The following is a 13,108-nucleotide window of genomic DNA, read 5'->3' on the forward strand; positions in this document are numbered from 1 at the left end:
CTCCCGTCAGATCGTATATACATTATTTGATCAAAAGTATCCGGACACCCCTTTGTAGTGCAGAAATGACCACTGAATGTCACCAGAGGTGAACCCATCAGTGTAAAAGGAGGCGGGGAGCTTTGCGTTGCCAGCAGAGAAGCAGCAACAGCAGTAATGACCGGTCAGGAGAGCTGGACGACTTCGAACGTGAAGTAGTCATGGAATCTCAACCGAGTAACAAATCGATCAGGGGCATTTCAACACTTGCAAAGCTGCCCGCGTCCACTGTTCGTGATGTGACTGTGAAGTTGAAACGTGAAGGAGCATTCATAGCTAAACCGAGACCCGGCAGAGCTCATGTAGTGGGGGATAGGGCCCGTCGAGAAATACGGAGGGTGTTTTATCGTATGAAATCAGAGAAAGAAATCACTCTCGAGTTCCAGTGTGCTACCAAAAGTCCAGCTGGCACAGTAACTGTTGTAAGCCACACATTTATGTAGTCAGTACTAAGATCGCCCGAGATGGTGTTTAGAGTGATGCCACTGGACGATGGGTGACTGGAAACAAGTGATTTTAAATTATAAATCACGCTATACCCAGTGAAAATCTGATGGAAGGGTGCAGAGCCAACAGTGAAGTATGGAGGAGGTGGTGTTACTGTAAGCGGGTGTTTTTCGTGGGTAGGATGTGTTGTCCTTATTGTGCTTAAAACGCAAAATGCGGAAGGGTATGAACACATTTTACAGCATTGTGTAATGCGTACAGTAGAAGAACAGTTAGTGACGATGACTGTATCTGCCTGACAGTGCACGCTGTCTATGACGCAATGGTTTGTGGACAATATATGAGGCAATGGTTTGTGGACAATATCATTCCCGAAAAGGACTGGCCGGCCCAGAGTCCCGATCTGAACGCAATAGAACCCTTTTTGAGATGACATAGAACGTTGACTACGCTCCTGACCCCAGCGTCCAACGATGCATCTTTCTCTGGTTTCGGTTCTCGAGGGATGACGGGCTACCATTATTCCACACACATTTAGTCACTTCAGCGAAAGCGTCCCCAGCAGAGATCAAGCCGTCTTTTTGGTGAACAATGGGGCTCACGCCGTATTAATGTCCACGAATGCGTGTCCGGATACCTTTGTATGTAATAATATCCCTACGTGCAAAATTTCCTAAAAATGGTTGGAAAAGTTAATCACGTAGATTGGTATGAATTTGCTGCTATGGTAAATACAAGGAATATGTTTTAGTGTGAAGAAACTGGTAAGTCTGACTTAGTGTTTCCGAAGTCGGACGAATCGTTCACAAACATGTTAACTCTACCATACATAGTTTTCATATACTTTTGTAAACAATTCGTAAATACCCGCCGTGTGGGCAGAGCAATGGTGTCACAAACGGAAGACACATTTCATTTCATCTAAACATAATACATATTACAATTCTCCGGTGGAAGTTTTTGTGTATCGAGATTGTACGAAATGATATATTATACACAAATGATATATCATACACACAGAGTGTGTATGGTTACTAGCTGATAAAAGAATCTTATACCTCTTTATTTAACAAAACATAGTTGTCTGAAATTCACGTCTTCTTCTTCAGTTTATGAAACACAACGCTTGTTCCATAGACTTCCTACAGAAATTTTCGTCTGATCACTTGTCTTTAGGGATCTTTGCATCCTCTTCTAAGCGTGAACTTTCTAAACCTGCTTACGTGACAAATCATAAATAAATATTTTTGTTATTTAAGTTCTGATTGAAGATCTATATTTTATTGGTGTGATTTTTTATTTTCTCTTCTACTATGATTTTTAATCAAAGTTTATTCAGTGTTACTTTGTTACAGGTTGCAGAGTTATTATATTACTTGAGTATTAGTTTTGTAGGTAATAGAAGAACCCTGCTTTCTCCATTTCTTTGTATGATGTGCAACTGGGCAGTTAAAATGTCCAAAGTCATAAGCATTCAGTTTTAGCGTTACCAATACTCAATGACAAGTTTGCTTTCAACGCTGATGATGAATGCAAAATACAGCCGAAAGTTCCATCCCATTGTTAGACACCCATTCGTCAATATGTTCTACAGTAATGAATAATTCCATTTTGGCCTAAAGATATGAGTATGCAGTTGGATAAACACATACTTCCTCCGCATATTGTAAAATTCTTGTGGGCCGAGTGATGGTTCGTTCTAAATCATGAGTGTGAAGAATATACAAGAGAGGGTTTAATTTGCACCCTGAGGCAAACCCAAGGAGACAAGAAACGGACTAAGGATGTTTCCTTTGATTCGGACGGAGATTGTTCTTTGAGCGACCAGGTTACTGATACCATATATCAACCTCGAATGAATTCCGAAATCTGTCAGCTTGTTCAAGAGGATCAGTATGTGCATGTGATCATAAGCCCCCTAACGTAAAAAAAATGACGACCGTTTTATTTATTTGAAAGGCTGAGGTGATACACATAGCAAACAAATACAGATTTTCCATAGCTCATTTTTATGCCTAAAGTGCAAGTAATGTTACTAACGTTACAATTATGAATTCCCGGAACACTGTAAGAAACTATGCGTTGCATTAGAATTACGATAAATAAATACTGTTTAGGTTTAATCATTTTGTTGTTTTACCGGCGCAGTCACATTGTATGGAGTTAGACGGCACGCAAGTAGTCTGTTGATATGTACTTTATACTTGGTCTTCATGTATCGTAAACCTTTTTATTTTAGACGATACGCGCAACAGGAATTCAACTTGTTTCTAATTAAACATCAAGCTGTAGCGTTCTTTATGGGGTTGTATCTTTTTCAGTAAGATCAAAAATCCCAAGGTTCAAGCTTCGATGCACCTACCAAGCGAGGTGGCGCAGTAGTTAAGTCAATGAAGTCGAATTCGGGACAGCTGTCAAGTTCCCGTTGAGTTATCCAGATTAAGATTATCCGTTGTTCTAACTCGCATAAGAGAATTTCCAAGATAGTCCTTTGAAAAGAGTACATATGATTTCCTTCCCCATCCTTTCCCAATCGGAACTTCTGCTCCGTCTCCAATGATTTCGCCGTCGACGGGTCGTTAAAACTATCTTCCTTCGTTTCTTTGCAGTCGTTTCTTGGATCACTTGTCACTTATTTAACCTCTGGCATGATTTTTTAATATGCAAAACAAGATGTGGCGCTGTGGTCTGGTGTCCAGGCTAAACTGTAGCGCATTGTAAGTGGCTGACTAAATCAGCTCAAAAGTCAGGAGAAGGCAAGACCTTACCACATCCAACACGAACGTGCGACGTAAATCACTACGATGCTCAAACCGTCCTTCGGACTGTGGACAGTTTACTATCCCTTTCATATTAGCAAGACACTGATCACGTATATGAGGTAACCTGTTTCAGAAAAGGTCGTATCCTGAAGTACGCGTATGATAATATTGGCACGTAAACTTGAATGCGACTGCGCCTGAAGCTTGCGTATTTGCATTTAGTTGCACTGGTCCGATGCCAAATGTTAAACTGCTTCCGTTGTTTATATCTCCAGCGGGTAGATGCTGCCTCAATCCCTGCCTCGGCACTTGAATTTAGTAAGTAACTGCGTATGTTTGCCAAATTTCACCGCAAACTTTTACAAATGTTATAGCAGTAAAATGCCAACGGCCCTGCCGCAGCGCTAACACCTGTTCTCGTCAGATCAGCGAAGTTAAGCGCTGTCGGGCTTGGATAACACTTGGATGGGTCACCGTTCGCGTCTGCCGAGCGCTGTTGGAATATGGGGTGCACTCAGCCCTTGAGGCCAATTGAGGAGCTACTTGATTGAGGATTAGCGGCTCCGGCCACGAAAACTGTCAACGGCCAGGAGAGCGGTGTGCCCCTCCATATCCGCATTTAGTGACGCCTACCGTTGGAGGATAACACAGCGGCCTGTCGGTACCATTGGGCCTTCCGAGGCCTGTTCGGCCAGAGATTTTTTTCTTTCTTTTATTTATAGGACTGGAATCTTATTTTCAAAAGGTTTCGAATTCCGTTAAACAAGTAATGCCCTTTTAGACTCTGCTCTGTGCTTGTTTAATTGTAACTTTGGTATCTGAATTTATGCAGCACAGTGATATTGCTTGCACGTTCCTACACCTGGTACCCCGTTCTTGCTTATGCGTTCCTACACCTGATTCCCTGTTACCCTCAGGGTTCTGTACTGATCTGGGCTTTCCATTGCGTGAGTGTGTATGCTCTCTTCCTCTGGTCGTACTGCGCTCCAGTAATAAACGTGTGTACGACAAACACAAAAGATCCATTAAAAAGAGCGTAATTGCTTCAATATATCCGTAGATAATAAAAATACAAGTGTTGCAAATGCGACAAATTGGAACCTACTTGCATACTGTCATTTAGTGTAAATGTAATGTGCAGATGTAAAAATATTTACAGAAGAAACTAGTTCGCTCAGTCTTCACCTGGTAATCTCTTGTGTACTAGCATTACAAAAATATCTGCAATAGAATTCCGTCCTATGCGTATTTTCGGTAGAAAATGGGCTTGATGAACAATTATCGAGCACTTTAATCACTGTACTACATCTGGCCTCTAGCTGATTTTCGTCTAACTGATTACACTGGCGATAGCGATAGTGATATGCTCATATACAAATGGCGGCAGTATCGCGTACACATGTTATAAAAGGGCATTGCGTTGGCGGAGCTGTCATTTGTACAGAGCTAATTCATGTGGAAAGGTTTCCAACGTGATTATGGCCACACAGCAGGAATTAACATACTTTGGAGGTGGATTGACAACTAACGCTGTGTGATATAATCACAGAAATCAATGTGGGACGTACGACGGACGTATCCGTTAGGACAGTGGGGCGAAACCTAGCGGTTATGGGCTTTGGCAGCGAGTGTTTTTGTTAACAGCAAAAAATCGCCTGCAGCGCATCTCCTGGGCTCGTGACCTTATCGATTGGGCGCCAGATTTCACTTCGTAATAGCTGATGGCATGATTCGAGTGTGGCGCAGATCTCACGAAGCCATGGACCCAAGTCGTCAACTAGGCGTTGTGCAAGCTGATGCTTGCCCCACAACGGTGTGGACTGTGTTTACATGGAATGGATTGGGTCCTCTGGTCCAACTGAAGCGATGATCGACTGGAAATTGCAGGGCACTGTGGCCGAGCGGTTCTAGGCGCTTCAGTCTGGAACTGCGCTGCTGCTACGGTCGAAGGTTCGAATCCTGCCTCGGGCATGGATGTGTGTGATGTCCTTAGGTTAGTTAGGTTTAAGTAGTTCTAAGTATAGAGGTTTGATGACCTCAGATGTTAAGTCCCATAGTGCTTAGAGCTATTTGAACCATTTTTTGACTAGAAATTGTTATGTTCGGCTACTTGGTGACCAATCGCAGCCACTCATGGACTTCATGTCCCAAACAATGATGGAATTTTTACGGATGACAATGCGCCATGTCACCGGGCCACAATTGTTCGCGATTGGTTTGGAGAACATTCTGGACAATTCAAGTGAATGATCTGGCCACACATATCGCCCGACATGAATCTTATCGAATATTTGTGGGACATGATCGAGAGGTCAGTTCACGCATAAAATCGTACACTGGCCACACTTTCGCAATTATGAACGGCTTTAGAGGCAGCACGGCTCAATATTTCTGCAGGGGACTTCCAACGACTTGCTGAGTCCATGCCACGTCGAGCTGGTGCACTACGCTGGGCAAAAGGTGGGAGGGGTCGACACGATATGAGGAGGTGTCCCACGAGTTTTGTCACCTCAGTGAAAACTAGGTTTCCAGAAAATGGTAAGATAGATAGGAACACATAAATTTGTTAAATAGTTAATACTCATAATTCTTGTATAAAACAAGGTGCTAGATTATATTTCTTAATGGAACGGTATACATTTGTTAACGGCATTCAAAAACTCTTAAAAAGACAGACACATGTCAATTTTGGCGTTGAAATGTTTCGCAAAAATCTTTGAGAAATGTGCTACAATTCAGAGGAAAATCTGCCGGAATACACTATTGCAGGGCAAACACCACAAAGCTACGTTTCATGCAGCAAGAAGACATTCCAGGGCTACTGAGATAAAATGTAGTTCATTTTGTCTCTTCTTTACGCGACGGATATGAAGACCAACAAATTGTTTTGAAAACATTTAGCGTTGCAGAAACTGTGTGAAATAAGTGTAACTCCTCACGTTTAAGCTAACAGTTGTTGTGGAAACATCTGCAATTTCCGCACGAAGTTCTCCATTTAAACCTGCGCCGTGGCTTTCCGTTGCTTAGTTGTCAGGACTGAAATAAAAATATCGTCCGTCCTCCGTGAAAATAAACTCTCTGTCTACTGAGAAAAGGAATGTCTGTTTTCGATCCTGCTTTGCTGAAAAATCATCTGATCACATGTCATAATGTTTCTTAAAGAGTGTGGAACGGTTTCTCAGAGTATCTCTTGTCGGATAACTATGTCTGCAGATACTACTCGAAATTATAAGTGGTATACACAAGTCGATGGACAAAACATTTTACTCTTAATGAGCTGGTGTCTTATAAAATTAATGATTTTCTTAACGGAAAGTCGTTTTATGCTTCACCTCAACATGTGCTCAAACTATTTCTTATCGATTATTTTCTTGTAATATGAGTTCACAGCTTCTATAAATTTTTAAAGGATTTCATCTTGCCTTCAGCTGTTAGAATTTTATATTATGACTGCAATCTCGGTATTAAGCCATTTTCAAAAATCTACAAAACATTATAACATCGTAGTTAGAACAGTTTACAGTGGGATCAACAGTAGGAAAAACCAGTTTTGAAGTTTTTTGATATTAACATTAACAAGAGGAGCAGAACAGAAAAAACGAAATACATTGCATCTTGTTATGGTGCTATATAAGACAGAATAGTAGATAATTTTCGTAAAACTAATGTACGAATCGGGTTCCACACGAACAACAAAATAGGGACAATAATCAGACACACAACCTACAAAAGAAAATGTTTTACACAGTCAGGGGTATAAAAAATCAGATGTGGTGAAGGTGAGTTGGTGTCGGTGGATGATATAGAGGAGTAGCCTGCGGCGATACGTCGGCACATTTGTGTTCAGTAAGTCGATGCAAGAGACAAATGACAGTCTTCTAGATGATCCTACAATTCTTGACGATACGTGACATGACACTATGCGGACGGATAACTGTCGTAGCCAGGTGGCTCATTTTTTATGTTGCTTGCAGTTCTCTTCGTTGTCCTCTGACGTTCCAGCTGCCAGCTACCCCATAATGCAGCACTTGCCGGGAGCGTGGGACGGTAGTGACCAGGATCCCGCTCAGTCTAGTTAACCCTACCTCTGTTAAATTTTGCCCATAACTGTAGGGAAGCTAGTACAGATGGACTTCTAACGGTGCCTGCCGTAGGCCACTATGTATAATGAAGTTCGTATACACACATTTGATGCAATTAATCGTAACAGCTTCACGAATAACAGGACTGTAAATGATATTTTCATAGATGAGATACCCCTATAAGCCATATTCTATTTTCTACGTAGGCTTTTAAAATTTTTGTTTGTTCAGATATACTGCCTTAAATCTTTCGTAATGCGTGTTTGTTGTGTTGTAAGCATAAGGCTTCCTTGTAGAGGAACATAATCGTTCAGCATTCACTCAACATAAAAGTCTTAAAATGTTTGTGATTTTCCTGCAACTGTAGGATTTTGTGTTATGTGAGTTTCCTATTATGTGATAAGCAGCAGAGTTCAGTCTATTTTCATTAGTAAAGACACAGTCATTACCCAGAGGGAGCTATACCAAATTACATGTCATGATTGTGATAAGTTTTATATTGATCCGTGAGGCAGAGATATATTAACTAGGTTGGCTCAAGATGAACGCAGCTGGAGATAGCAGAGTTATGACTTCACATTTTCGGGGTATGTGCAGAATTAGGGCCACAGTCCTGTCTCCTTCACTAAGTAAAGAAAAGCCAAACACTTCATATGTCATAAGCTCTGAAATCATTTTTAATCCTGATTTAACTACTCCCACTCGTCTTAACGTCACTTAATCCTCACTGTCTTCCAATGCTTCTCAAACTGTGTGCTCTATTCTATTCCTCCAGCTTTCCTGCATTTATTTATTTTATTGTGATTGTTTATGTACAGCACGTATTCTGTTGTTTTCTAATATGTACATCTTCCCTACAGTGAGAGAATTCTTCACACAACTGGTAAAAAATTATCTTATGTATTTTCTGTTATAATTGTCAATTCTGACTTTTACACTGTTTGTGTATCACCTTCCATATATACACGGACATGACGCAATTCATGGGATAGCGATATGCACATATTAAGATGGTGGTAGTGTCGCATACACAAGGTATGAAAGGTCAGTATCTTGGCGGAGCTGTCATTGGTACTCAGGTGATTCATGTGAAAAGCTTTCCGACGTCTTTATGGCCACACGACGGAAATTAACAGACTCTGATCGCGTACTGGTAGTTGTAGCTAGACGCATGGGAGATTCTACTTGGGAAATCGTAAGGGAATTCAGTATTCCGAGATCCACAGTCTCAAGAGTGTGCCGAGAATACGAAATTTTCGATACTACCTCTCACCACGGACCACGCAATGGCCGATGGCCTTCACTTAACGACCGAGAGCAATGGCGTTTGTGTAGAGTTGTCAGTGCTAACATACAAGCAACGCTGCGTGAAATAACCGCAGAATCAACGTGGGGCGTTCGACGAATTTTTTCGTAAGGTCAGAACGGCGAAATTTGGCGTTAATGGGCTATGGCAGCAGACGACCGACGTGAGGGCCTTTGCTATCAGCATATGTCCTGCAGCGCCACTTCTGGGCTCGGGGGCATATCTATTGGACCTTAGGCGACTAGAAAAACGTGGCCTGTTCGCGAGTTCAGTTGATTAGAGCTGATGGTAGATTTTGAGTGTGGCACAGACCCCACGATTCCATGGACCCAAGTTGTCACTGTACAAGCTGATGGTGGCTCCATAATTTTGTGGGCTGTGTTTGTATGGAATATAGGCTGGGTTCTTCGAACGAATGATTTAGCCACCCAGATCGAACATTTATGGGACATAATCGTTAGATCAGTTTGTGCACGAACTCCTGCTCCGGTAGCACTTTCGCAATTAATGGATGGTTATAGAGGCTGCATGGCTCAATATTTCTGCAGGGAACTTCCAACTACTTGCACAGGGCATGCCACGTCGATTGCCTGCACAACACCGGGCAGGAGGAGGCCCGAAACGATATTAGGAGCTATCCCATGACTTTTGCTACCTAAGTGTAATTCTTCTTCACGCTACTCTTCAGTACTCTCTTCTTGTATTAATTTTAGTTATTGTGACTGTTAACTTAATTTACAATGTTATATGGCACTGTTTTCTCGAGTTTTAATTTTAATTTAATTTTTTATGCTTTTTCCCTTTTATGCTTATTTTCTGTTTGACATTTTTAACTACATAACACTGCACTGTCATAGATGACATTCAATCTGTAATCGTGCCTTATTCTCGGTTCATAACTTATTTTTCAATGCCGTTCACGAATATTGCGCTCTCTTTGACGGGAGGTGGTCAGTTAAAGTCCGATGATGGCCTTTTAAGCCGGAAACCGGTTAACGATACAAATTAATATTGTAGAACATACACAGTGTAGTGCCTTTCATTTATAATTGTGTAGTTGTTGTACCGAGGGGCGACGGAGGAATCAGTTAACATAAAAATAAATTAAGTAAATTTATTTTTTCAAGGTGTTCATTAAAAATTTATCATACCCCTCGTATATGAAAACTGAGATAATATAAACGTACGTAAGTTACCTATGACTCTATTCGTTTCTGCAAAATATAAATCTACTAATAGCATTAAATAAACGCCAGTGTTGTCAATTGCAATATTGATTTGTTTAAATCGTAGCCATCCTTGTTAAGTTTCAACCTCTCTCTAGCGTCCTCGACCCCAGAGGCATGGCTTTGGAAACTGCTAAACTTCACAACAATATCCCTCAAAAGGTGGTACTCGTTAGCTATCCCCATATAGGACTTGAAGGCAGACGTGGACGTGGAAACTGTGGAGTTTTGTGACGTCACAACCGGAATTCTATGATGAGAAAAATTTGCAAACATGAAAGGCAAAATAAGACATTACATTCTTGCATCGTGTAGGAACGTGGCGAAACAGATCCAAACCGCTTTTGTCCGACACACGTAGATGCCATACTGAATTACATCGCTTGCAGCTTGGGACCTTATTTGTTGGCCCTATGTTATAACTTACGTGGTATCTGTACACATTGTTCCAAAGCGCCAACACACTGAGGATGTGTCGAAGAGCCTCGATTCTATCACGATTAGTAACGATAAAGTTTTGTGAAACGACTGATTGGTGGTTAAAGGCTTCTCGTATTTGTCGTTTCTCGTATTATAAATTGCGTGCTATGGAAGTATGCTATTTCAATGAGCTGGTACACTGAAGATTCATCAACAACTTGGTATGATTTGTTATAATTATACAGGGTGATTCAAAAGTAACTGTACACACTTCGCGGGTGTAATGTATGCATCAAAATAAGAGTAAAATATTCAATAAAGTTTTGTCTGAACTCCTTCATTTGCGAGTTATTGTGCGTAAATGTAATTTGTGGGTGGCATTATATCATGGGCCAGTACAGGCTTTTGGCGTGTCGTGTTCGCCTGCATATCGACTGAAGCTTTGTAGGCGTTACCCCTGCACATTTCAGTCGGGAGGCAAGAGAGAATCTCGAAGTTGCTTATCCCGATAAGTGGACAGGTCGTGCAGAACCTGTTACTTGGCCCGCCACATCTCCGGATCTTAACCCCTTGACTTCTACCTTTAGGGCTGTCTCAAGGAGCTCGTGTATGGCGTTGCAATTAAGAATGTAGCACAACTACAGCAGTTAACTGAAAATAGCCGTACAATTGTGCAGAATGAGATGGACGAAGCCTGCAACATTCCGAGAGCGGTAAAAAGTCGAGGGTGTCACTATCTTCGTATACATGCACATCGTTTTTAACATTCTGGGGTAAAGGTAGAGTTCGTAGTTGTGCTGGATTTCGGGTACCTTCGCGTCGTTGCTTTCTGAGTGGAATTAATTTCGTGTTGTTTGTGTTGCACTTGTGATCCCTACTCTACTGCATAGCTTTGAAATAAAGCAGTTTCAGACAAAACTTTATTTAACATTCTACTCTTATTTTGATGCATGCATTACACCTACTAAGTGTGTGGAGCTACTTTTGAATCACCCTGTATATCAGTTAATGACATAACGGGGGTTAAAGCGTTCTGGACTTCGTAAGACTAAAGGTACAGACTCAGTTGACATCTGTCGAATGTAGTGTAGTGAGCAGGGTTAATGACTCCAAAGGAACAACAAGGCAAGTTTTTAAATTAGTTGTTCAACCCGTCGACGCATCCTCAATCTTCTGCGCGATTTTCGTGCTCATCTTCGAAGAACGCTAACAGAGCTAATCTAGCTATTTTACGCGCGTCCATTTTCGTAAATAAACTATGTAGTTTGCACGCCAGATACAGCCAAACGCATTCAACTGCGCGAATTACGTTGAACAACACGTTCCGTGTGGTGGAACAGCTCGTTTCTGAGTGTACACCAAGCACGTTCTGCGTGCTTCACGATGAGACACGTCCCGTGTGAGAGCGAGGTATTTTTGCGGGAAGATTGATCGGTCACGCTTTGTTCACCCAGGTGATCAACGTGGACCCGCGCAGTGGAGCAATTCTGCAGGAGCTAAACATGCCGGCATTGCTGGTGACGTCTGTGGCGTGGGGCGGCCCCGATCTGTCGGACCTGTACGTGACGACTTCGCGCATGGGGCTGACCCAGGAGCAGCTGCAGCAGACGCCTCTAGCCGGCTGCGTCATCCGTGTAACTGGGCTCGGCGTCAGCGGCAAGAAGGCCAACCGCGTTGCCAGCCCTCATCTTCAATAAAGCGCTTATAAAACGTTAACATTCTTCTTCTCTTCCCTTACCTCCTTCCTGTTAAAACCAGCTACTATATGTTAAACCCATATCTCATAATATATTCTGTTTTAGCGCCGTCTGATATAAAGAATATTCATCCAAAAATGTTTCACTACAGCTGTGACACCGTAAGGGGGTTCTACTGCGCGAATGGAGCATGAAAAAATAAACACGCTAAATGAATTTTAATTACATGTTGTATTGGTTGTACTTTCTGTATGTTCATAATGAAAGGATCGTGTTTTGTGAGATCGATTGTCCGGCTTAAAAGATTCTTATAGGTTCTTTATACTTATTCAGACCTGCTGCGCTCTGTTTCAGCAATTAAGTCTCGTTTACGCCCGTGATATTCCCTAGGTCTCGCTCATGTGTGTAGTTTACACTACTTTTTTTATGCCAGTTGATGGAATTTAAGAAATGCAAATGGTATTAATGGCAAAAAAAAGATTAATCAATAAAATGAATTTAGTTCCGTATCGCAACAGATAACGACATTAGGATTCAATCAAACATATGACAGTCATACAGCATAAAAGGAACATGACGTCATGAGCATTGCAAATTGCGGATAAGAATGTGGAAAGACTAACGTTTCCTTAATGTTTCCGGAGCTCATGTTCATATTGTTCTCTTTTCGGGGACTAACAAAAAGTACTGAGAGAGAGAGACGCTATTGATATGCTGGGTGAGGTTACTAATTCCTAAGATAATTGATTACAAGGTACATCTGTCACATAACGTTACAAAAAGAAACCTTTCTGGTAACTCACCATCGTATGGCACAAGGTTAAGTATAAATCTAATATTTCACACTGGGAAACCCATCCATTAATTCATATAATCCCAGACAAAACAAAGAAATTGGGAGGAATGGGACTTAATTAAGTGCAGCGCGTTTTATGCGGATGTGTGGATCAAAACGAGCATCAGCGTCATTCACACACACGAAACTTCACGTAGGAAACATGTGTCTATTCATCTACAGCGATCGAACTGGCTAGGCGCTCTGTGGGGCCTAGAGGACAGTGGGGAGTACAAGGGAGGTGAGGTTAAGTAGGGCCCGAGAATTAATTTCCACCACACACAGAAGCACGAA

At 41.7% G+C, this 13,108-nt stretch overlaps 1 protein-coding gene across 1 annotated transcript in view; it reads left to right on the forward strand.

Annotated features, from left to right (window-relative positions):
* Positions 1-11,998, forward strand: part of LOC124722138 (regucalcin-like) — a 158,346-nt gene extending 146,348 nt beyond the window's left edge. The window contains exon 6 of the mRNA XM_047247345.1: positions 11,737-11,998. Coding sequence (XP_047103301.1) covers positions 11,737-11,979 — 243 coding nt within the window. The 3' untranslated portion in view covers positions 11,980-11,998. The remainder of the gene's footprint in view (positions 1-11,736) is intronic.
* The last annotated feature ends 1,110 nt before the right edge of the window (positions 11,999-13,108 follow it).

Source organism: Schistocerca piceifrons, chromosome X, assembly GCF_021461385.2.
Source record: "Schistocerca piceifrons isolate TAMUIC-IGC-003096 chromosome X, iqSchPice1.1, whole genome shotgun sequence".
Classification (NCBI taxonomy): domain Eukaryota; kingdom Metazoa; phylum Arthropoda; class Insecta; order Orthoptera; family Acrididae; genus Schistocerca; species Schistocerca piceifrons.